At 32.0% G+C, this 23,487-nt stretch overlaps 1 protein-coding gene across 1 annotated transcript in view; it reads left to right on the top strand.

The window, feature by feature from the left end:
• LOC145269386 (DNA replication licensing factor mcm4-like) overlaps positions 1-23,487 on the top strand; it is a 132,707-nt gene that overhangs the window by 82,642 nt on the left and 26,578 nt on the right. The window contains exons 8-14 of the mRNA XM_080125101.1: positions 329-563; positions 3,949-4,040; positions 5,112-5,214; positions 5,317-5,493; positions 6,583-6,676; positions 10,479-10,633; positions 11,937-12,054. Of these exons, the coding sequence (XP_079981227.1) occupies positions 329-563; positions 3,949-4,040; positions 5,112-5,214; positions 5,317-5,493; positions 6,583-6,676; positions 10,479-10,633; positions 11,937-12,054 (974 nt within the window). The remainder of the gene's footprint in view (positions 1-328; positions 564-3,948; positions 4,041-5,111; positions 5,215-5,316; positions 5,494-6,582; positions 6,677-10,478; positions 10,634-11,936; positions 12,055-23,487) is intronic.

Genomic DNA, 23,487 nt, shown 5'->3' with positions numbered 1-23,487 from the left:
TTTAAAAATATATAAAAAGATCAATTCAATTGAATTGATCTTTTTATATATTTTTAAATGTAGAGAATTGAATTGATCTTTTTATATATTTTTAAATGTAGAGAACTTGAATTGATTTTTTATATTTTTTTTAATCTATTAAGACAATTGTCAGTAATATTTTTTTTATAATTAAACACTGTTAGCTAACACGGAAAAATTTCATGCAATTAATCCAAAAAAAATCTTGTTACACAACTTTTAGTATCAATTAATAATTTACTATCATCTCTTTAGTATCATTTCTGCGACAACTTTATTGGTTATTGATTTGTTTTAATTTTTTTAGAGGACATGCCTCCTGGTCAGACACCTCACACCATTGTGATGTATGCTCACAACGATTTGGTTGATAAGGTCCAGCCTGGTGACCGTGTTACAGTCACAGGTATATATAGGGCAACTCCGCTTCGTGTCAATCCACGCCAGAGAAATGTGAAATCTGTTTACAAGACTCATATCGATATCGTACATTTCCGTAAAGTGGATGTAAAACGTCTGCATGCAAATGAAGATGCTGATGGGTAAGTATTTTTGAACTGGCAATCTCCTAAACCATTTTGAAAAAAATATATTTTTGTTCCAATTTTTTGATGGGGAAATATTTTGTCAACATTTTCATTATAGTTGAAAGATAACCAAACACTTCAATAATGTTGTGTCATTCCATGCTGACTAATTTTCAGAAAACTTCCCAAATAACCATCTCAAATTTTAATTTAATGAAAACTTTGCATGAACTATCCTTAAGTATGAATGAAAATATTCCATGCAGTTTAGTTATTGCTAGAGGTGGACTGTTTTACTGAGGAAACGATTCATTTTCATGCAGTATTCAATGTATAGATGAAAATCTATACATTGAATATGACACTTTTTTTTTTTTTTTTTTTATATTTAAAAAAAAAAAAAAAAAAGCCATTCTGTGTGGTGGTATCATTAAGCCAATGTACTCGAGCAATCCAATTACAACTAAATATTCAAGATACTTGAATAATTTATAAAAAATAAAAAAATAGGAACCGTTCGGGCAGCCAGAATGACTTACTGAAAGATGTTTGAATTTATTTAAGTAAGAACCAAATTGACAGGTGCCCGCATGGAAGTCGTAGAGCGTTACAACGACGGCGACGTAAGCAATAGCTATTCAGCAAATGAGGTTTGTTTGTTATAAGCAAAGTAAAAAAAGAAAGCATAAAAACAAACGATAAAACTTAAGCAGGGGGGGGGTCAAAACATCGGTGGGGGAAACGTAAGGCAAACGAACGATGTTAAATGTAAAAATCGAAAAAAGAAAACAGAAAAACGAACGTTAAAAAAAAAAAACGTGAAAAATGGCTTTAATAAGCCTGTTTCGATATTAAAATTAAAAAAATCGGTGGGTACGAAGTAAAAAAACAGAACAACGAACGTTACGTGAAAAATGGCTTAAATAACACGGGTTCAATATTTAAATTTAAAAAATCGAAGAAAAAAAAGACATTTCACACCACGATTCGAACCCAAAACGTTTAGATAATGAGCCAACACGCTAACCGAGCTAACGCGACGTACATGAAATTTAGTCAGTTCTTCAAATATTTAAAGTAAATCATGTCATGACGTCATCTGATGCATGCGTAGAACCGGTCGTCGTCGAGAGTGGTAGTAGAAAGGCAGGCTCGAACCCATACCACAAAGGAGGAAAAGAACGGGGGTGGGGGGGCTGATGTCTTTGCTGTTATGACCACCGCCAAACCGGAAGTGACTTATGTTTAAATTAAGGCTAGACAATCAAAAGGAGAGGATGACTTTCAAAAATATCAGTGAAAAGTGTAAATGGTAGAGTTCTCAAAGATCAAGTCAACTTTGACCCCTTAAACCGATCACCAAAATTTTCCCAAATCTCAGTACCCTTTATATCAAATTTCGAGTCTGTAGACTTAAAATTGACAGTTATTGCGGTGGAAAATGTACAGATACAGACATGTTCACTTATATATATATATATATATATATATATATATATATATACACTAGCGAGGGTTACCCGGCATTGCCCGAGTGTTTGTAGGTGTGTGTAGAAACTCCGGGGGGGTGGGGGTTAAAAAAAAAAAAAAGTAAGTATGAGGATCGAACCCAAACCCTTGGGGCAAAGTTGTAAATTAAAGTGTGAAAAAAAAAAATGTGCGATGTTAACCATTGCCCTACCGCGATATGCTAACGGAAACACGTTTGAATTTATTTAATTACTTGGATTTAGCAGGTGCCCGTTTTAATGAGTTAATGAGGTCAAGTTTGACTGCGGGATTTTTATTTTCCCAAGATGTTATAGGAAAAGGACTAACTCACATGCGGCGAGTGACAAATGTTGAATATTTATCTTCCCGAAATCGAGCAAATTAAATAGACAGGCGAGCTTCATTGTTAACTGTGAGATATTACGATTTATATGTGATATAAAAAGTTTTAAAAAGTTGTGAACAGACCGACCGCTTCTCTGAAAAAAGCCTTTTGTAGGCATACAGAAAAAGCGAATACACATACATACATACATACATACATACATACATTTTCGCTTTTATATATATATATATATATATATATATATATATATATATATATATAGGTAGGTAGGTATATACATGCATCACTGCATTCAAATCATTCCTATCAAGTAACCTAAGCAAGTATTGGTACCTGTGCTCAAGAAATTGTTGTCGAAGGGCATGAGCTGCAGTTGTGCATGTGGCTTCAGAAATTTTAAGCAGAATCTTTTCCAACCAAGAAAGAAATGTATCTGAAAATGGTTAGAGAAAGACCCTAGTCACTCTATAAGAGAATGTCAGTAAAACAAAAATGGACAAACTGATGGAGACAATATATATGCAAAGATTTTGGGGAAATCAAAGACAAAAAGTCTTGCTGTAAACTGTATCATGTAAGCAAAGCATGTTTGAATTAGCTAAAAATTGTTTTAAAAATAATAGACTATTACTTTTCTTCACCTAACTCTACTCCCAATACTGTTTATATCTTAGTTTTAAGTATTGCTAGATCCCCACTGGCAGGGCTATCGGTTTACTTAGGGTTTTGGATAAGAAAAAAGAACAGTTGCTAAAAGCTTTTTAATATTTAGTCACATCTTTTTATACACCTTGCCCCCCTCCTCCTCCTTTTAAGTTATGTATACCTTTGTATATTAACCGTTTATAGAGGAAACATTTTAATCATCTCTTTTTAATGATGGCCATAAAAAAAAGAAAGAAAAAAATGGAGTATCTTGCAAATGATGTTGAATATATTATTTCTATAAATGTATCTTGTGTAATAAATGTATCTCATGTAATCCAGCACAAAAAAAAATTATTTCCTTTCTATAGTAGGTTAGCATTCCACACCCTTTCACAGAATCATCAGAGATTTTTAATTGTTTATGAAAAAAAAGTACTTATTTAGAATTTTTTATTCCTGAAAACAAAAACAAAAAATCTTTACAGTGTACATACTCGTTATGGAACGAAGATGTCATATTCAAATCTTTTTTTTTTTAAGAAAATCAACTTTATGATTTTTAGTGACTTAAAAAAAAAATCTCTATAGTCGAATTGTGGCTCTTGAATCTTGGCAAAATGTAAATCAATATGACTGCTCTCACCCTCCTTGCTTTCTCATAAAATTTCATTTTCTTAAAAAACACTTGATCAATTTATGATTTTTGAAATATGACATATTCATTCCATGATGTACATACAGATTTTTTTCTATTTTTGTACATGCAGTTTTTTAACTAAGTGTAATTCTAAATAAGCACTCCCACCTCCTGAAAATTATGATTGTTGTGATATTAATCTGTAAAATAAATTGTAGCATTTTGTATTTATGTATTTTTTTTTTACTTAATATTTTGCATTGTAACTTATTTTGCAGGAAACCTAGTATGATGGACCCGAAAAGAGTTGAGGAACTGAAAAATCTTTCTGATACACCAGACATATATGAACGTCTTGCAAAAGCTATTGGTAACATTTAATTTAATCAACTGCAAATGAAAAATGAAATCATATATTAGTATGTGGTAGGGGGGGGGGTTTAAAAATAACCGAATACAGTGAAAACTAAGATGACTGATTTGACTCCAATAATTGATTGTTTTACTAGGACAGTAACTGTTAACTCCATTCATTATATATTTGATTACTGGCTGAAAAAAAAATATATATTGGGTATTTTTTCAAATTTCATTTTGACATAATTTGAATGAGAATGTTTCCTTTCAAACCAAATGTTAGATTATTATTTTAAATAATCCTCAGCTAGTTACTAATTTTATTTTTGTATCAGATTTTTTTAAAAAAGCAAATATGTACAATACCACCCCCTACCTTTTTATGAGTTATATTTTTATATATTTTTTTTAAATTCTCAAGCATAAAACTTATTTGCATCCTATTTTCATAGTTGTTTTACCACGTTTCAACCAACTATTTTCCCTGGCCTTCTTTAGGTGGTTACCTGTGACAGGATAAGAATGCTGAGTCTTTTAACTGTATCCTCAGTAATCGCTGCCTTCCATAATTATTATTTCACCATGTTTTGACCAACTAATCCTCTGGCCTGTGTTGGGTAGGATTGTGACTGCTGACAGTGCTCACCTGGAGCTATAGAGATGCAACGCCTCTATCCACTGCGCCATAGACCCTGAAGGGCAATCAAGGTTGGATTTGACGATAGAAGATCAAATAAGAACAAAAACATTGAAGATAAAATATAGAAACAGGTTTGTGTTTACTATGACCCTTTTATACAACTATTGAATATGGAAATTACTGAGGATAAAGTTGAGAAATGCGGCATTCCTATCCTGTTGCAGTTAACCACCTGAAGAAGGTCGGAGGATAAGTTGGTCGAAACGTGGCGAAACAACAACTATGAAGATGAGGATAAGTTTGCAAAAAGAATATACAAATTACTCATCTCGAAAAGGATTCCAATAATATCTATTATAAAATTCTTGTATAAAAAATAGTTAATATTTATATAGCCACATTAACGGAATAATAGTTTCCATTACATATTTTTTTTCCTATTAGCACCGAGCATCTATGAAAATGAAGATATAAAGAAAGGCATTTTGTTACAATTGTTTGGCGGCACAAAAAAAGATTTTAGTAACACTGGCCGAGGAAAATTCAGGTAGGATGATTCTTTTTTAAAGTCAAATTTATTTATGTTTGATAAATTTTGAGCTTTTCTTTTCAATTTAAATCATTCTCATTCGAGTCTTTATTTTTACAGGAGTGAAATAAATATTTTATTATGTGGAGATCCTGGAACCAGCAAGTCTCAGTTGCTACAATATGTCCACAATTTGGTGCCAAGGGGGCAATACACTTCTGGTAAAGGATCCAGTGCTGTGGGCCTCACAGCTTATATCACACGTGATCCAGAAACAAATCAGCTTGTTTTGCAAACGTATGTTTTGAATACTTTATATAGGGTGGAACGATAAATTTATTGCCATAAGGGAAACAACACTACAGTTTTATTTTTAAACTTTTAGCCTTTTCTACAAGTGCCAGCAGGAGCTCGGTGGATGGTGGTGATCAGGCTGGTTTTGGTGTTGTGGGAGATGATGTTGCTGATGTTCTCAGCGTTTGACCAAACAGCTGGTTCAGGTCGGGGAGGTGGGCTGGCCAGTGAGAGAAGGGTACAAGTCATAGCACTTCTTTTGAAGCCAAGCCTAGGTCTCTGAACTTGTAAACCAATGCTGAGTTTTGCTGCCAGCGGCCACCTGATTGTATCAGAGGATCACCACACTCTTTTAGCACATCCAGGTACACTTTGGTGTCGACTTCAAAGATGTGAGGTGGCATGATGTGGCCCTCACTTGAAACCATACCAAAGACTATAACCGTGGCCGGAAACTTAATTGAGTTGTTCCCTCAAGCATTAAACCGTCCAGATTTGCATTTTGAGGATGCTGGCAATGGCCCTGTTGTCATAACTTGGATTGGTAGAGAGCATGAGTTGTACAGCGACGCATCACTGATCTTGCTTGTTAAACATTGTGTCACTTTCAAACATGATAGAAACTATCACTCTTAAGATTTGTACACTGGTCTGCAACAAAAAAAAAATGGTTTTCATCAAACGAAAATTGAGTCATGTCTTTGCTAGGGGGGCAATTTTATCGTTCCACCATGTAATTCTTTTAATTTCACTGTTTCCATCACTTTCCTTCCTTAGTAGGCACGGGCACCTCTTGCATTGCTCTATTCTATCAGCAAATCAAGAAGCCAATGTTACAAATTTTTTATAATGTTCTAAAGCATTCTGTTTGTTTACAGAGATCTGTCGTAAACAAATCCCCTACTCCACCTACTTAACACAAAATAGTAACTACATTTAAGGCTGTGAGTTCTCAACCCCCCCCCCTCCATTAGCAAAAGGAAAGTGTTTAATCTTGATATAGGATTTTGTTTTTAATTCTATCTCTGGAGGGAAGTACTTTCTTTTTCTCTCCCACTGTCTTTTCATGTCCAGTGTTCTCTTTTATTTCAGTGGTGCCCTTGTTCTAAGTGATAATGGTGTTTGTTGTATTGATGAGTTTGACAAAATGAATGAAAGCACTCGCTCTATACTTCATGAAGTAATGGTGAGTGAACCTTTATAGAAAATTTCTGTAAATGTTTGATCCTATAAGCATTACCTACCCAGTGTTGCTTGGGAGGCAATATATGGCCTTGATGAAGGGGAGACAAAAACTTGCTTTTTGGTTTCAAATGATCTGAAATAAGTGCAAGGGGAGACTTGATTCTAAATATTTCTCATGTTATATCTCCCTTCTTTTGGAAACCTGGTAGGATTTTAAATATCTCCAGCATCAAATAATCTTTATACACTGTGAAATTTACTTTATATGAAACCCAAAGAAGAGAGATATAACATATGAGAAATATTTGGAATCAAATCTCAAGGTTGAGATCTCTCAAAAAAAAAAAAAAAAAATGGCCATAAAGTGGGAGTTCATTTTATGTTAAATTAATATAGAAAAGTGATACCCCACTTTTTAAAACTATAATTTCTTCATATCTTGAAAACTACTCGTTTCCTGAAATTTTAAACGGTTTTTTCGTCTTTAACACCTTTGAAGACCTATAATAGTAATTTTAAACGATTTTTTGACAGTGGAAAAATACTGAACTTTTACCAAAATGTTTTATGGCTGTAAAAAAGTGCCAAAAATAGACTCTGGATAATGGATGCCCACCTTAATGTATGACCTTAAAGAGCAAATGTCGCTGAAATTTTGAAAATTGCCAAAAAAAAGTTGGTATATCTATTAGTGGCCTGGCAAAACCACAAGGGAGACAACCAAGCAAAAAAAAAAATCCCTAAGCAAAACAAAAGCTGGACACTATATATATATATATATATATATATATATATATATATATATATATATATGCTAATTTGGGCATATTCTATTGGTTTGAAAATCTAGGCTCTTTTTTTTACCAATTGTCATCACTGTTTTAACCGTAAAATAGTATTATTTTCAAAAAGCCTTTTCATGTAGTTTTCATAGAACCAAATATATGAGCATTTCAATATTTGGCTATGAGTATAGATATATCCATACACACACACACACACACACACACACATATATGATGATGATGATTGCATCGTCTTGTCAGACGAGTGCCACTCCCTCAGACACTGAAAGTTCATGAGCTGAAAAAGACATATAGTCCTGCAAGCGAATTCACATGCTCAAGCAGACATGACACTAAAGACGGTCATTGTTATACACACATATATATACATGCATGTACACATATCACACACATATACATGCGTACATACACAATACGCACACATACATATACATACACACACACATGCAAACATAAACAAGACGGTCATTGGTTACATACATATAAATATATACATACATACATGTCCATAAGCATACACTCAAATATACGCATATGCATACACAATGCATAATAAACAAACATACATATACATCCACATATACAAAAATACATACACACATATACTTACACATATGCACATATATATACACATACACTTACCTACATATACATACACATCTATATATATATATATATGCATTCATACACATACACACATGCATACATACACATACATACATACAAACATATAAATGTATATATATACACACACACAAACATATACACATAGACACATATACATACATATACTCATAGATATAAATACATATAAACTCACATGTACATATATAAATATACATACACATATACATATATAAATACATATAATGATGGCAGATTAATTGTTACATGCATCCAGCATTACAGGCGTACACACGTCACAGCTTTTTTATCGCCACAGGACTTTTTTTTTTTTTTTTTTTAATAGACAAATGCCTGAGGGAGTATCTATACAAAGATGATGTTACAGAGTTTTAGCTTTGTACGACAGCTAAATCTCTCTCTCGGTTCAAAATGTTGACATCCAGCAACAAGTAAGAGCAAGATAGCCAGCAACAAGTCAAACTGCAGACCAGCTTAATGCGGGTACTGGTCTCCCGCTTTGTTGTTGTTGTTTGTTTTTTTTTATTTTTTTTTTAATAAAAAATATACATATACACACACACACACACACACACACATTAAATGCCACAGCCAAACAACGTCGCAGCCCACAAGAGCCTTTTTTTTTTTTTTTTTATAACGCTTCTCTCAATTTAAAAAAAACAAAAAAAAAAAAAAAAAAACATCGAGATTCATGACTGCTTTATTTTACGTTTTGTGTTATATACTGGGTGATATGGCCGTGACGTCTATTTTGTTAGCACCGTCTATATTCTAGCTATCCGAGATTTTTGAATATCTCGATAGATAGAGAGATAGTTTGTTTATGCATATATGCATATGTTGTTGTAACTCGTCTAGTGAATGGAATCACCGCTGTTCATCTATCTATGAATAACGAGGCGCTTTGTTATAAAACAATTTGATTTATTTAATAACAACATATACACATCAATACGGCGGTGAAGGAAAGAGAGTGTGGCGGGAAGGGTGTGGTTGCGACCGTGACAGGCAGTTGAGCGTCGTCTGTCCTTTTCTGCTGTCACCTCTCTCTCTCTCTCTCTCTCTCTCTCTCTCTCTCTCTCTCTCTCTCTCTCTCTCTCTCTCTCTCTCTCTCTGTGTAACATTTACATCTGTGGATTTGTTTTCATGTTCATTATCGTGTGTATTCATTGAATTGTAACATCATCACTATCGTCATGACCATTGAGGAATTACATATACATATATATGTGTGTATGTGTACGTATATATATATATATATATATACACAAACATATATGTATGCGTGTGTGTGCATATACATACACGTATGCATGCATATGTGTACATGTGCATGCGTGTGTGCATGCATATATATATATATATATATATGTATACATTTGTTGGACTTCCGATCTATATATATATATATATATATATATACACATACATACACACACACACACGCACCACCTTTTTTGGCAATTTTTATAAGTTCCAAATCTCAGCAACTAATGATCAGAATTCAACAAATGAGAGCTTGTTGGAAGGCTAATGACTTCCAACAAGCTCTCATTTGTTGAATTCTGATTTGTGTAAATAATTTTATTTAATACAGGAAAAAAAAAACATAATAGTGGCTAGACACTTAATTAAATGTTAAGTTAAATTAGCAGTTACTATGTTAATGTGTTGATGCTATTTGAATAGTCACTTACAGTGATAAAATGATTTAAATTTAATAGGAAAAAGAAAAGTAATTAATTGGCCAATTACCATTACCTGCCAATTAATACACTCCTATATATACATTTATTGCATTAAACGGGTGATTCATATATAAATAATCTTAAAATGAATCTATGAATATTAATACTAATATTTACAGGTAAATCTTATTCAGGTGAAAAAACTACAATCAATATAGAGCATCAGTATATGAGAAGTTAAAATTTTGCAAATTATAATTTATACTGTTTATTCGAACGAGAAACAAAGAATCCCTTGTTCGAATAATAAATGTTGTAAAATTATAATTTGCAAAATTATAACTTCCTCTGTGTTTCCCACACACACTTGTAATATTTTTATAATAGACATTGTATTACTTTTAAAAATACAGATTACTATAACTTAGATTTTACTTTTTAATTATGTCCACTTTTTAGTATGGAAGGATTATTAAGATGTAAATGTGCTATTCGTAAATTGGATGATAATCATTCCATAAATTTCTGAATGTTATTGACATTTGTTTAGATTAATTTTCATGTTTTAATTACAAAGACTGAAATGTGTTAATTAATGTAAGATCATGTTCAGAACTTTTTTTAAAAATTTCAATTTTATTTAACCGATTTTAAATTGCAGGAACAGCAGACATTGTCTATTGCCAAAGCTGGTATTATCTGTTCTTTGAATGCCCGAACTTCAATATTAGCAGCTGCTAATCCTGTTGAGTCTCAATGGAACAAAAACAAAACCATAACAGAAAATATTATGTTGCCCCACACATTGCTTTCAAGGTAAGATGTCCGCTTCAGACCCCCTCCCCTCTTTTCTTTTCCTCCTCCCTCCTCTTCTCCCCTTCTCTTTATTTTGTTTGATTATTAGGACAAATGATCAGAATCAGAACTTTTGTGAGGATCACAATCATAAAAATTGAGCCTAGTTTCTGATCTCAACAATATTCACTAATTTTAAACTAACTCTATAGTGTTTTATAAGAGTTAAATGTTCTGCAAATAACATCCAAGACAAGAACAGTAGTCTGAATAATAGAAGTAATACATAGACGCTTAGTATTTATGCTTAAAGGGATACTACACTAGATTTGTTTCAAATTTATTTAATCCAGATGTGTAGCTTGTTTTCATTCTATCAGCCATAACTGATCAGAAGTCTTAAGTAATTTGCAATTGTATTAGAATTATCCCGTACTAACGATTGAACTTTCAACCTCCAGAAGAGTGTTGCATAGAATTTTATCTCTTACACCACGAGTCCTTCTGTAGATCATTTGCATGATACAGTTGTGATACTCTTAATTCAGAATTATTCTACCTTGTCAAAATTGCCAAATTTTCCAGATAAAAATGTTAAGATTACAGAAAAGAAATTGGAAAATTTAACTGATTAATATGAAGTCGTCAGGTCGCTATGTAAGCTTCATGTAAATTGATCCCTCGTGAGGTAATATTGTAAACTAGCATAGTGAATTGGATTTGCCTTGTGATACCCCTCTAAGAATTAAATAAGTTTTTCAGAAAAGTCTTTATAATCTTAAATATTTAAAGCATTTTAATCAATAAAACAATCAAATATTATACTGTACTTGGCCAGATACCCCAAGACAGCAATGAATCTAATTATTTTTCTTGAGGAACACAAAATTACGATTTAAAAAAAAAAAAAAATACAAAAATTTCAATCTGCAGTTCTTAAGATTAACTTGAATCACCATATACCCTATAAGAGTGGAAATTCGATCTAGCATCATTTTTGCTGATAAGAAATTGGTTATAGCCTTTCTGCTGAAATAAGTATTGATTGATTTTTTTTAAGCGAACATAACAAATTTTCATATTGTGAATTCGGTGACTGTTTGATTGATAGCAAATTCTATCTTTTCTGGTCTCGGTATCAAATGACCTTAAATGTTGAAAAACAAATCAAACCAATGTTACTTTTAATAAAAAATCTTTTCTGTTTGTTTTTTTTTTACCGTCTTTCTAAATTTTTTAAAATAATGCAACATTGATATTTGAATACTATTTTCCATTGCTGATTGATTGATTTGTCTAAAAATAATACAATTTATGTTTTCAGATTTGATCTTATTTTCTTGATTTTGGACCCACAAGATGAAATGTTTGACAGGCGCTTGGCCAGCCATCTCGTTTCCCTCTATTTTCAGAGCAAAGAAGATGTTGAAGGAGAAATAATGGTAAGAGACTTAGTTGAGTCTATGATTGATTTTAATAAAGTGCGCTTGTATATGTATACACACACAAACACTAGAGGACTGACTGATCATAAAATGTTTTAATTTATGCAGATTTTATATGTATTTTTATTGTTGTTGTTGTAAAGTCAATTTTCTATTGATGATTATATATATGTATATGCGTGTGTGTGTATATATATGTGTATGTATTTATATATGTGCGTGTGTGTGTATGTATTTATATATCTGTGTGTGTGTATGTACGTATGTGTGTATGTATATATGTGTGTATGTATATGTGTGTGTGTATATATATGTATATGTGTGTATGTATATATATGTGTGTGTGTGTATATATATATGTATATATGTGTGTATGTATATGTATGTATGTATATATGTATGTATATATATATGTATGTATATCATTCAACCACAGTAGTGGTTGAATATATGCTTAAGTCCGAAATTGAATGAATCGAGACACATTCAAACCCCCACCACTAATTCCGTTCGCAACCAAATTTCAAACAGGTCATATAGTTGGATAGAACACCTCATTAGCTACATTTTGAAAAAAAAATTTCGAAAATTGGTTCAGTAGAAAAAAAGTTACAACAAAATATATGGGTTCACAAACAGGAGAGTAAGTGACTAACGCTTTTTTTTTTTATTTTGCATAACTTTTTTTTGTATATAAATATTTTTTTAAAACCGAACTTTTTTTTTAATAACTAATTTTTTTTTTAACTCTCCTTATGATTTTATAGCAAAAATTGGTGAATTTATCGATTAAAATTAAAAACCGATGAAAATCGAACTATTATTAATAAATATGGTAATATAATTCGTTGGTTCCAAGTTATTATTAATTATAACTACTACTCTTAGAGCTGCTGCTGCTGTGAGATCGGAAGTAAATAAAAGTAAAATGAGATCGTATCTTGTCCATATTATCATCATTTTTTTTTATAATAAAAAAACCGAACTTTTTTTAATAACTAATTTTTTTAAACTCTCCTTATGATTTTATAGCAAAAAATGGTGAATTTATCGATTACAATTAAAAACCGATGAAAATCGAACTATTATTAATATGGTATATAATTCGTCAGTTCCAAGTTATTATAACTACTACTCTTAGAGCTGCTGCTGCTGCTGTGAGATCGGAAGTAAATAAGTCGAATAATACTTAAAACTAAAAGAAGAAAATAATAGTGAAAGTGGCAGAGACAATCAGAAGAAGCCAGAAAAAAAATGGATAAAATAAAAGGTTTAGTTTTTATTTTATTTTATTAGAAGAAATGAAAGAAAAAACAACACAACTTTATTTAAACTTACTAGGAAATACTGAAAATAGTTTAAAGATTTTTAAAGGTAAATTAAAAAAAAAAAGGATACAAGCAGACGTCACTTAAAATTTTGATGACAATGAAACTTGGATAACATAAAAGGTTTAGTTTTTATTTTATTTTATTAGAAGAAATGAAAGAAAAAACAACACAACTTTATTTAAACTGACTCGGAAATACTGAAAATAGTTTAAAGATTGTTGAATTTTTATTTTATTATTCATTTATCTCATTCGTTCAGGGAATGAAAGAGAAATATTTTTTTTAGAAAAACAGACAACATTGTCGATTATTCCTGTATTTTTCTTTGCGTGTATTTATATATATAATATTAACAACGAACTTGGAATAATAATGATAATAAATATATATTTATTTACAAAAAAAAAAAAGAAAAAAAATCGTCTGAAGGAGATTTTTTTTAAAGGTAAATTAAAAAAAAAAAAGGATAAAAGCAGACGTCACTTTAAATGTCGATGACAATGGATATTGAGTTAAATCCAGGGCCTGAGAATAGTAATAATGGAAGTAATTATGAGGTGGGTAATCAATTAAATGAAGAAGAAATGAAAAAAAAAATGAACTTCAAAATAATACAAGAAAAAGAAAAATGGAAAATGAAAAAACAAAAAATGCAAAAAGACAAAAAAAATTTAAAGAACAAAATAAAGAAGAATATTTAAAAAGAAAACGAGAATATCAAAAAAAAAAATATAGAGAAAAAAATATAGAAGAAATAAATGTTAAAAATCGAGAACATCAAAAAAATTATAGAAATAAAAATAAAGAAGAATTTAAAATTCGAAATAAAGAAAATCAAAAAAAATTAAGAGAGAAAAATAAAGAAAAATACAATAATAAAAATAAAGATTATCAAAGAAATTTTAGATTAAAAAATAAGAATAATGTCCTTTTTAGAAAGAAAAAGAAAATTTATCAAACTAATTATAAAAATAAACACAAATTAATGGAAGAACAAAAAATGAAAAAATATGATAAGAAAAGTTTGATAAAAATTTATAAGAAGAAAATTTATTCTTGGAGAAACAAACTAAACAAATTTTCTAGCATTTTCATAAAAAAGCTATTGTCATTCATAAATTGACAAAATCCTATTTATTTTACAATAATAAAATGACAAATAATATAAGAAATTATAGAAAAAATTATAAAATTGGATTGAATAAAATAACTGGAATGTATTCTAATGCTTTGGGAATTAGAAATTTGATGCTCAAAAATATAAAAAATACTGCAAACACTGTTTATAATTTTGTCAAAAAAGTTGATAAAAAAGGACTATTATCTACTTATTGGGGAGAAGAATTGTATCATGCATTCAATAATGAACATTATTTGTTTCCAATAAATTCAGTTGAATATGTGCCTATAAGAGTTTTGGCAAAGCATAATTATGAATCTCTTGATTGTCAAACTGAAGATTGTGAGTGCAAAAAGTCAGAAATTTCTGAACCAAATATGCCAAATAATAACAATGAACATATTATTGTAGAAGAAAATGAAAATAAAGTGAATGATGAAGAAAATGGAGAAGATGAAGAAATAAAAATTGAATTGGCTCGACCTTGTGATTTTAGTAATGGCTGTCCATATGAAAAAACACGACTCATTGAAACTAGAAAAATACATCAAATTATTAAACAAATTTCACCGGATTTGACATTTTTGGAAATTCGCAAAATTATGAAAAAAATGGAAGAATGTTCTGGCATACATAATGACAATTTATATTGCATTGGTCAATCGGATTGCACTAATAGACTGGAACTCCTTCGAAGAATGGCACCACATACTCCAAGACGCAGAACTTTAGTCACTCATGTGTATAGATTAAGAGCTGTTTGCATTTGGCTGGATCTCTATGATATTTGTCTCTTAGAAGGAAATTGGCCAATGTTTGAAAAATTATTAGACTCTGAATTTTATAATCTTAAAACTTCAAAATTAATAGAAAGATTGCAACAAAGAGAGAATCAAGAACATCATTCAGAAAATAATATTGTGAATAAATTTGTCACATTAATTAAAAATTTTAACAAAGACATGAAAAAAATGAAAATTAATTCATGTGACATTTGCAAACAAAGAGAATATGAACTTTTGAAAGTTTGTACTGACTGGGAAAAAGAAGTTAATGAAATAATTAAAGAAAATTATATATTACCATGCAAAATTTGCAATAATTGTAGAGGGTTTTTGAAGAAAAATAAAATCCCTACATTAGCATCAATTAATGGATTAGGAGTGGATGAAATTCCAGAAGTGTTGGGAAAATTGAACATTTATGAAGAAATCTTAATTCAAAGAGCGAAATGTTTTATTAATGTGATAAAACTTGTTCCTCAGATACAAAGGACCAAGTTCAGATAGGGTTTCTGCTATTAAAGGAATTGCAACTCATTTGCCAATTCCAATGGAAAATACAATCAACCATGTGATGAACACTTTACCATCAAAAGAAGAAAATTCTTTACAAATTATAGTTAATTCAATTCCTACAGCTCAAAAGAAAATCTGGAAATCATTGGTCGAATTGGATAATGTGTTTGATGCACTGTATTGGCTCAAAGCAAACAATCCATTCTATAAAGACATTGAAATTGACAGAACATCAGATCTCAATAATGTTGTTTTATGCACTGGGCAAGGTAGTTCAACTAAATCTGATGATTGCATTTTGAGTCATTTATCAAAAAAAAATGCTGATACATATTATGAACATCATACTGTTCAAAAAATGTATCCGACTTTACCAAATGAAAAAGACATTGAAATTTATAAAATGAAAAAAGTTGAAGGAAATTTGTTGAAAGATGATAATCCAAATTTGGATTACACGTGTTTTCCTAAAATCTTGTGCAAAGGAAGATTTGGCATGAATTACAACAGGCCATATGGAAAAGTGCCAAATTATATGTACACTAGAAACAGATTAAGGCACTGTGATCCAAGATTTAGGAAAAATATTCAGTATTTATTTCATTCTGTTGACAAAGCTGACAAAAGAGCATTGGATTCGGGAATTTTTGCGATTATGAAATCTCTCAAATGCAATCAAATGACATTGGCTCAATTTAATCAACAGGTTCATAATAATGATAAAAGATTAGAAGGCAATCTTTCAATGATGATGGCCAATGTGAGAGGATCCAAACAATTTTGGAATAGAAAAGCATCCGATTTGCACACAATGGATGAAAAATTTGGCCCTTCTACCTTCTTTATCACTTTATCATATGCTGAATATTTTTGGCTAGATTTAAGAGAAATTTTGGAAAAATTGAACAGTGGTGTAAGTAATGTTGAAACTATGAGAACAAGTACATTGTGCGTGAATGATGTTGTTGCAGTCAGTGAACATTTTTATCACAGATTGCAAGCTGTAATGAATAAAGTAATTTTGGCAAAAAACAATCCAGTTTTTGGAAAAGTTGCACATTATTTTTGGAGGATTGAATATCAACAAAGAGGAGCTCCCCATGTTCACATGAAAATATGGGTGGAAGGAGCACCTATATATGCTGAAGATCCTCTATCATTTAATGATATTAAAAAATTTATCAATCAACACATAACTTGCAGAATGCCTTGTTCAGTTTCTAGTCCAACACTTCACAACTTGGTTAAAAGATTTCAAGTTCATTCTTGAGGAAAAACATGCTGGAGGATATATGGAAAAGGCAAAAATATTGTAAAAAAGTGTCGATTTGGATTTCCTAAATCAGAAGGAAACTTTAATTTTTTTACTGTTGGTGAATGTATAAAATCAAGAAAAACTGGAAAAGGAATAAAAAAAGTTGTATCAATTAGAGAGAAGTGTGGATGAAAAACTTGTAAATGACTATAATCCTTTATTGTTATTAATTTGGCAATCCAATATTGATGTACAATATATTGGAGAAGATAGCATGATATTGACAAGATATGTGACAAGTTATCAAACTAAAGCTGAAAAGAATGAAGCTGAAGGTGTTTGGGATAATTTGGATGAAAAGGGATCAAAATATGGAAGATTCAAATCAGCAGGACTTCAACTAATTGGTAAAAGAGACATTGGAGCTTATGAATGTGCTGATAGATTATTGGGTCACCACTTATTTGGTGCATCTGATCAAGTCATTTGGGTTGGAGCTGATATTCCTAGTAAAAGAGGACATAGATTGAAGTCAAAAGAATATTTAGAAAAACTTCCTGAATCTTCTACAAACATATTTCATGAAAATATGGTAGAAAACTATTATCCAAATCGACCATCATGTTTGGAAAAAGTTTCTTTGTATGAAGTTGCAAGCAATTATGAAAAAATATCTGTTAAACCTTCTGACAATGAAGAAGCTAAGAAAATGAAAATGATAAATGACAAAGGTTACTTTAAGCAAGTCAAGGAAAAAGTCGTCAAGGCCCCATATGTTCCTTTAAATAAAGAAACCAAAGAAAGATATTTTCACAATTTGCTTATGCTTTTCAAACCTTGGAGAAAGGAAGAAGATGATTTATTAAATGGTTTCACAACATATGAAGAAGCTTTCAAATATTTTTCTTCTGAATTACCTGAAATGATTAACTATGAAAATATAAAGAAAAAAGTCATACAATCTATAGAGTTGGCAAAGCAATTAGAAATTAAAGTTGAAAAAGAAGGCTCTGAAGAAATACAAAAAATAATTATTGATGAAGAGCAAGAATTTGATAATAATGATTTAATAGTTAATGATTTTGTTGAGAGAAAAGTCACAGAAGAATCAGTAGCTGAAAAAAAAGCTCAACTGAATTCTGATCAAAAAAGAATTTATGATAATGTTATTAGTATAATTAAAAAACAAGAACTTCATTGCAATAAAGAAAAACCTATTCCTAGATGCAGTTGTGAAGACTGTAAACAACTACTCAAATTCATTTCTGGTGTTGGTGGAACAGGAAAAAGCTTTTTGATTGACACCATTTCTGACAAAATTACTTTAATGGTTAATGTCAAAGATACCATGCCAGTTATAATTTGTGGACCAACTGGTATGAGTGCTTTTCAAATAAAAGGCAACACTTTGCATAGCACTCTCATGATCAGTGTTCAACATGGAAAATTTCCTGTTTACAAAGAATTGAAAAAACATGTCAAATTTTTGAGAAGAATTCTGGAAAATGCTAGAATAATAATAATTGATGAAATTAGCATGGTCAGTCATTTAATGCTGACTTTCATTCACAAAAGATTGGATGAAATCTTTGGAAATTCAAATAAAATGACATATCCATTTGGAAACATGAACATTTTATTGTTTGGAGACTTATTGCAACTGCCACCAGTCAATGAAAAGCCAGAGTTACAGCATTTGATGCCAAAAAAACAGAAATTGGCATTTGTGGACACTCATTATGGAAATATTTTGAATATGATGAGCTCATTATTAATATGAGACAAAAAGATGACAAAGACAATTATAGTGAAATCTTGGGGAGAATTAGAATTGGTTCATCCTCTGACTCAGATATAAGCACTCTTAAACAAAGATGCTTATTTTCTGGTAGAAAAGCAAAAGTTGAAGAAATTGCAGATAAACTTATTGAATTGTTGTAATGAAAAAGTGTAAAGAAAAATTCAAGATGGCGCCCGACTCTCTCTTTAACACGGTAAGATATCCTCAACACGGCACAAGAAGCAACAGCCAACTCAATCGTCACTCCCCACGTCTTTCTCCTCACCCGCTTTTATCGTCGTTCTAGGCCGGCTAAATTTGCATATTCCGAGAATTCGTGTGACTTTGCGAGACATCATACTTTACAAAAGACGGCAGTCGCCATCTTGGTCCTTCTTTTCTATTTTTGGTCGGTAACGCTGAGCTGGTCTCGAGGTAAGTCTTTTTCCCCTCATCCGTCTCTCCCACATACCCACACAACACGCAAACACGCGGGCGCTTATCTCCTGGATGCACGTTACAATTGTCTTCTAATTCTGAATTGAAATTTGTTTGCATACTTCCTATGAATGAAGCTGTAGATGAATTGAATAATGAAATGCTAAAAAAATACAGCATTAAAACTATTGAAATTGCAGCTGTTGATTCTGGAATGAGACAAAAGAATGTAAAAAAGAAGAAAAAAGTTTCAATTAAAAATAATAAACCAAAGAAAACATCAGAAACAGCTGGATTAGAAACTATTTTGAAAGTTGGCATTGGTGCCCAAGTAGTGTTGAAGAGAAACATTGATGTAGAAAAAGGTTATTGCAATGGTGTTATTGGAAAAGTAACTGATATTATTGGTAAAGGCACTAATGTTGAATCCATTGTGGTTCAATTTGATCATAAAAATGAATCTTTTACTGTTAAAAAAATTCAAGCTAATTATGAAATTTCACCTGGCATATTTATTACCAGAAATCAATTCCCATTGTCACTCTCTTATGCCATTACCATTCACAAATCTCAAGGAATGAGTGTGGATGGCATTATTGCTGATTTGGGAACTCAAGTTTTTGCTGATGGAATGGCTTATGTGGCTCTTTCAAGAGCTAGAAAATTGTGCAATGTTTATTTGTCTGACTTTGATCCAAGATCATTAATTATGTGTGACAAGTCTGCTTGGGAAGAATACAACAGATTGAGGACTAGTTCTGGAAGGCCAGAATTGACTCCATTGCCACCTTGTAGAAAACAACCACTGTGTATGGCAAATGCTACTTATATGCCAAAGAAAAGAATCAAGCGATTGCAAATGGGACAAATAGAAGAACCAACTACTAAAGAGAAGAAAACTCAAAATAATTTGACAAATTTGGTTCCTAAAATGCTATTGATCAATAGAAGCAATGATTGTTTTGTTAATTCAATTGTGCAATCAGTTAATCAGTTGATTGATTTCCATGATTATTTGAATAGCTTGAGCATTGATAATGAATTTTCAAAAGAAATGAAAAATATACTTTATCATAATAAAAATTCTGTTGCAAATTTGAAAAGAATTATTGGTGGAAGATTCAATGATGGAAATCAACAATGTGCTCATGAATTTTGGAAAGAAATGTATCTTAATTTTGAAAGGGACTTTCAACAAAAATTTATCTTTGCCAAATTTGATAATGCCAGATGCATTAGATTGCATCAACAAAATTGCAACTATTTTACAAATCAAATTTGCAACTGCAACATAAGTCCTGGTTGTGGGAGACAAGTGCAACTTCCAATTGATGGAAAAGAAGAATTGCTATTGCAACCAAAAAATGGTCCTCAGCAATTCAAATTTTTAATTAATCGAATTATGAAAAGTTCTCTTCTGAAAAATTGTGATACATGTTCTCTCAATTCAGAACATGAAGTTACTTCAAGAATTGAATTCCCACCTGAATTCAAATATCTTATTATTCAAATCAATAGATTTTTAATCAATCTAAATATTAATATTGAAGAAAGAATCAATTGTGACGTAATGAACTTCAGTTCAAAGAAGCAGCAAATCTTTGGCAATAATTTTTCTCTGAAAGCTGCTGTCATTCATAGAGGACCAACTGCCAGAGCAGGACATTACACTGCTTTGATCAAAAATGAAAATGACGTTTGGGAAGAAATCAGTGACAATACAATCACAAAAAGACATACAAAATTTCCTGCCAAATTGCCTGACATTGTACTTTTGTTCATGGAAAAAATGTGAAAAATTATGTTTGGACTAAAACAATAGGCTTGAACTTAATTTGTAACCTTAGACTCAACGTATATCATTATTATTATTATTATTAACCAGTGGTGTCTGAAGGACTTTCCTATAAAGTTTTGGTCCTTACAGACACTTCGCGAAGGCCTGTAAATAGGCCATTGCGATTATTCACTGTAGGTTATTTATTTGAACTGGATATCAATTATACTCTACAAGTCTTGCTGCCTGCTTGAGATATGTAGCAGTATATGTAGCCAACAAATAATGTTCAGCCTATCAACCACTGACCTGATTGAATGTGTTGTTGAGCTTAGGTGTGCTAATCAAAGTCCTTTGTAACCTTTACACACAGATACATGATGTTCTGGTGTTTCATACTCTTCAACACATTTCGGGCACGTAGGTAATGATGCCAGATCTATGATTTTCTTGTGTTTCTCGAGATTACAGTGCCCTGTAAGGATCTGATTTACCAGATCTTTTTATTGTCTGGTGAGACTTAGGATACGTTTACATAGTCAAGTAGATACCCAACCAACGTTATCCTTTGTCTTTTTACAGTCTCTCCTTTTGTTCCACGCCTCCTTTAGGTGTTTCGTAGACCACTCTCTGATGCTAGAAAGACAGATAGCAAACGGGACTTGAGCAAAGGGTTCAGGGCTCTCTATTAGAAGTTCTGATCCCTCTTTTGTCATTTTATCCACTTCCTCATTGCGCTGTATCCCTTCATGACCGGGGTCCAGGAAATAGATATGCGGTTTTCTTTTCCTAGATGGTTTAGATTTTCAATGCAGCACAGTACGGTTTGGGATCTTACCATACTATTCTCCAATGCTTTAATAGCTGCCTGACTATCTGAAAGGATAGCTATTTCCTGTTGCTGAACCTCTTCCATGATCAGAACCTCAGATTCAAAAGCCTTAAACATGCGCTATCTCTCCTTCTTCGGTTTTTGTCGTGATGTTTACCGAATGTTAGAGCTGACTTGTCAGACTTAGGTCTGAGATCCTGCTCTTCAGTGAAGGCAGTGGTGGTGTTTGGTACCACATCCAATGGTGCCAGCTCATGACTGGTGTTTGGTGTTGTATCCGATGATACCTGCATGGTGAAGACTTCTGCCTGGAAGACCGTCCTTAGTTTACCAAGATAAGATTTTTGACAGGTGAGATGGTTTGAGTATTCTATATAAACACTTGCACCAATCCTATCATTCATTTTAGATCCATCAGTATAGCATTTGATTACATTACTTTCCAGCTCTTTTTCATAATCTCTTGCGCCTGTTCTGTCATAAACCATACATGTGAAATGCTTTTCAAATGATCTGGTTTTAGTCATAAGGTCACCCGGCACATGCAAGAGCGGTAGTTCCTTCCTAGCCTCATTACACAAATCCATGCGACTCTTTGTTTTTCCAGTAGTTCCAACAGATCTTGACCACCACAGACCCATGAGATCTATTCTATAGGATCCCCATATCGCTTCTGCCTTCAGGAATTCTTTAATCGGAGGGATATTCAACAGCATCTCCAATGCTCCAGTAGGTGTGCTCGGATATGCTGAAGAAGTCATTAAGCAAGCAAGTCTTTGTACCTTCTAGAGTTTCTTCCTCAAGTACAGTTTCTCTGTCCCGCGGATCCAGGAAACACATGCATACGACAAAATGGGACATACCATAGCAATGTATATCCACCTCATTACATGCGGGTTAACTGCCCAGGTTTTTCCCACAATTTGTTTGCATTGCATAAGGGCTGCAGTCGCCTTGGAGGAAATCTTTTCTATGTGGCTTTTCCTGGTTAGCTTAATGTCCAGGATTACGCCTAACAGCCTTACCTCCTGCGAAAGTTTCAATTTCTGTCCACTCAGAAAAAGGTCACCAAGTTGGCAATTCATTTTATATGTAAACAAGACCATTTCTGTTTTACGGCTACTGAATTCTAATTCATTTCGATTAGACCATTTATTAGGAATATTTAATGCCATTTTGGCAATGCATCTGACCAATGATGCTTTTGAACCCGCGACCAGCACTGTGGTGTCATCAGCATCAGACTGGGCATAAATATTCCTATTTTTAAACTCCTTTAAAAGAGGATTCAGCATACAGTTCCATAGTAAAGGTGATAAAATCCCACTTTGGGGGTTTCATTTAACTACTTCCCTTTTAACAGTTGCCCTCAGTAGTTATACTTGAACTGTTCTGTGCCTCACCATATACTCAATCCATCGGATGAGTACTGGTGGCACATTGAGTTCTCGTAGCAACTAGAACATACTACTGAAGGGTATGTTGTCAAAAGTTCCAACAATATCTAAAAAGACACTGAGTGCAATCTTCTTTTTTGTTAGTTTACGCTCTATACAGATCACGAATTCATGAACCGCAGCCTCGGTAGAGACCCTGGCT

The sequence above is a fragment of the Euprymna scolopes genome, chromosome 1, assembly GCF_053919585.1.
Source record: "Euprymna scolopes isolate OS-2025 chromosome 1, ASM5391958v1, whole genome shotgun sequence".
Taxonomy (NCBI): Eukaryota; Metazoa; Mollusca; class Cephalopoda; order Sepiida; family Sepiolidae; genus Euprymna; species Euprymna scolopes.
This window is presented reverse-complemented; position numbering and strand designations above follow the sequence as displayed.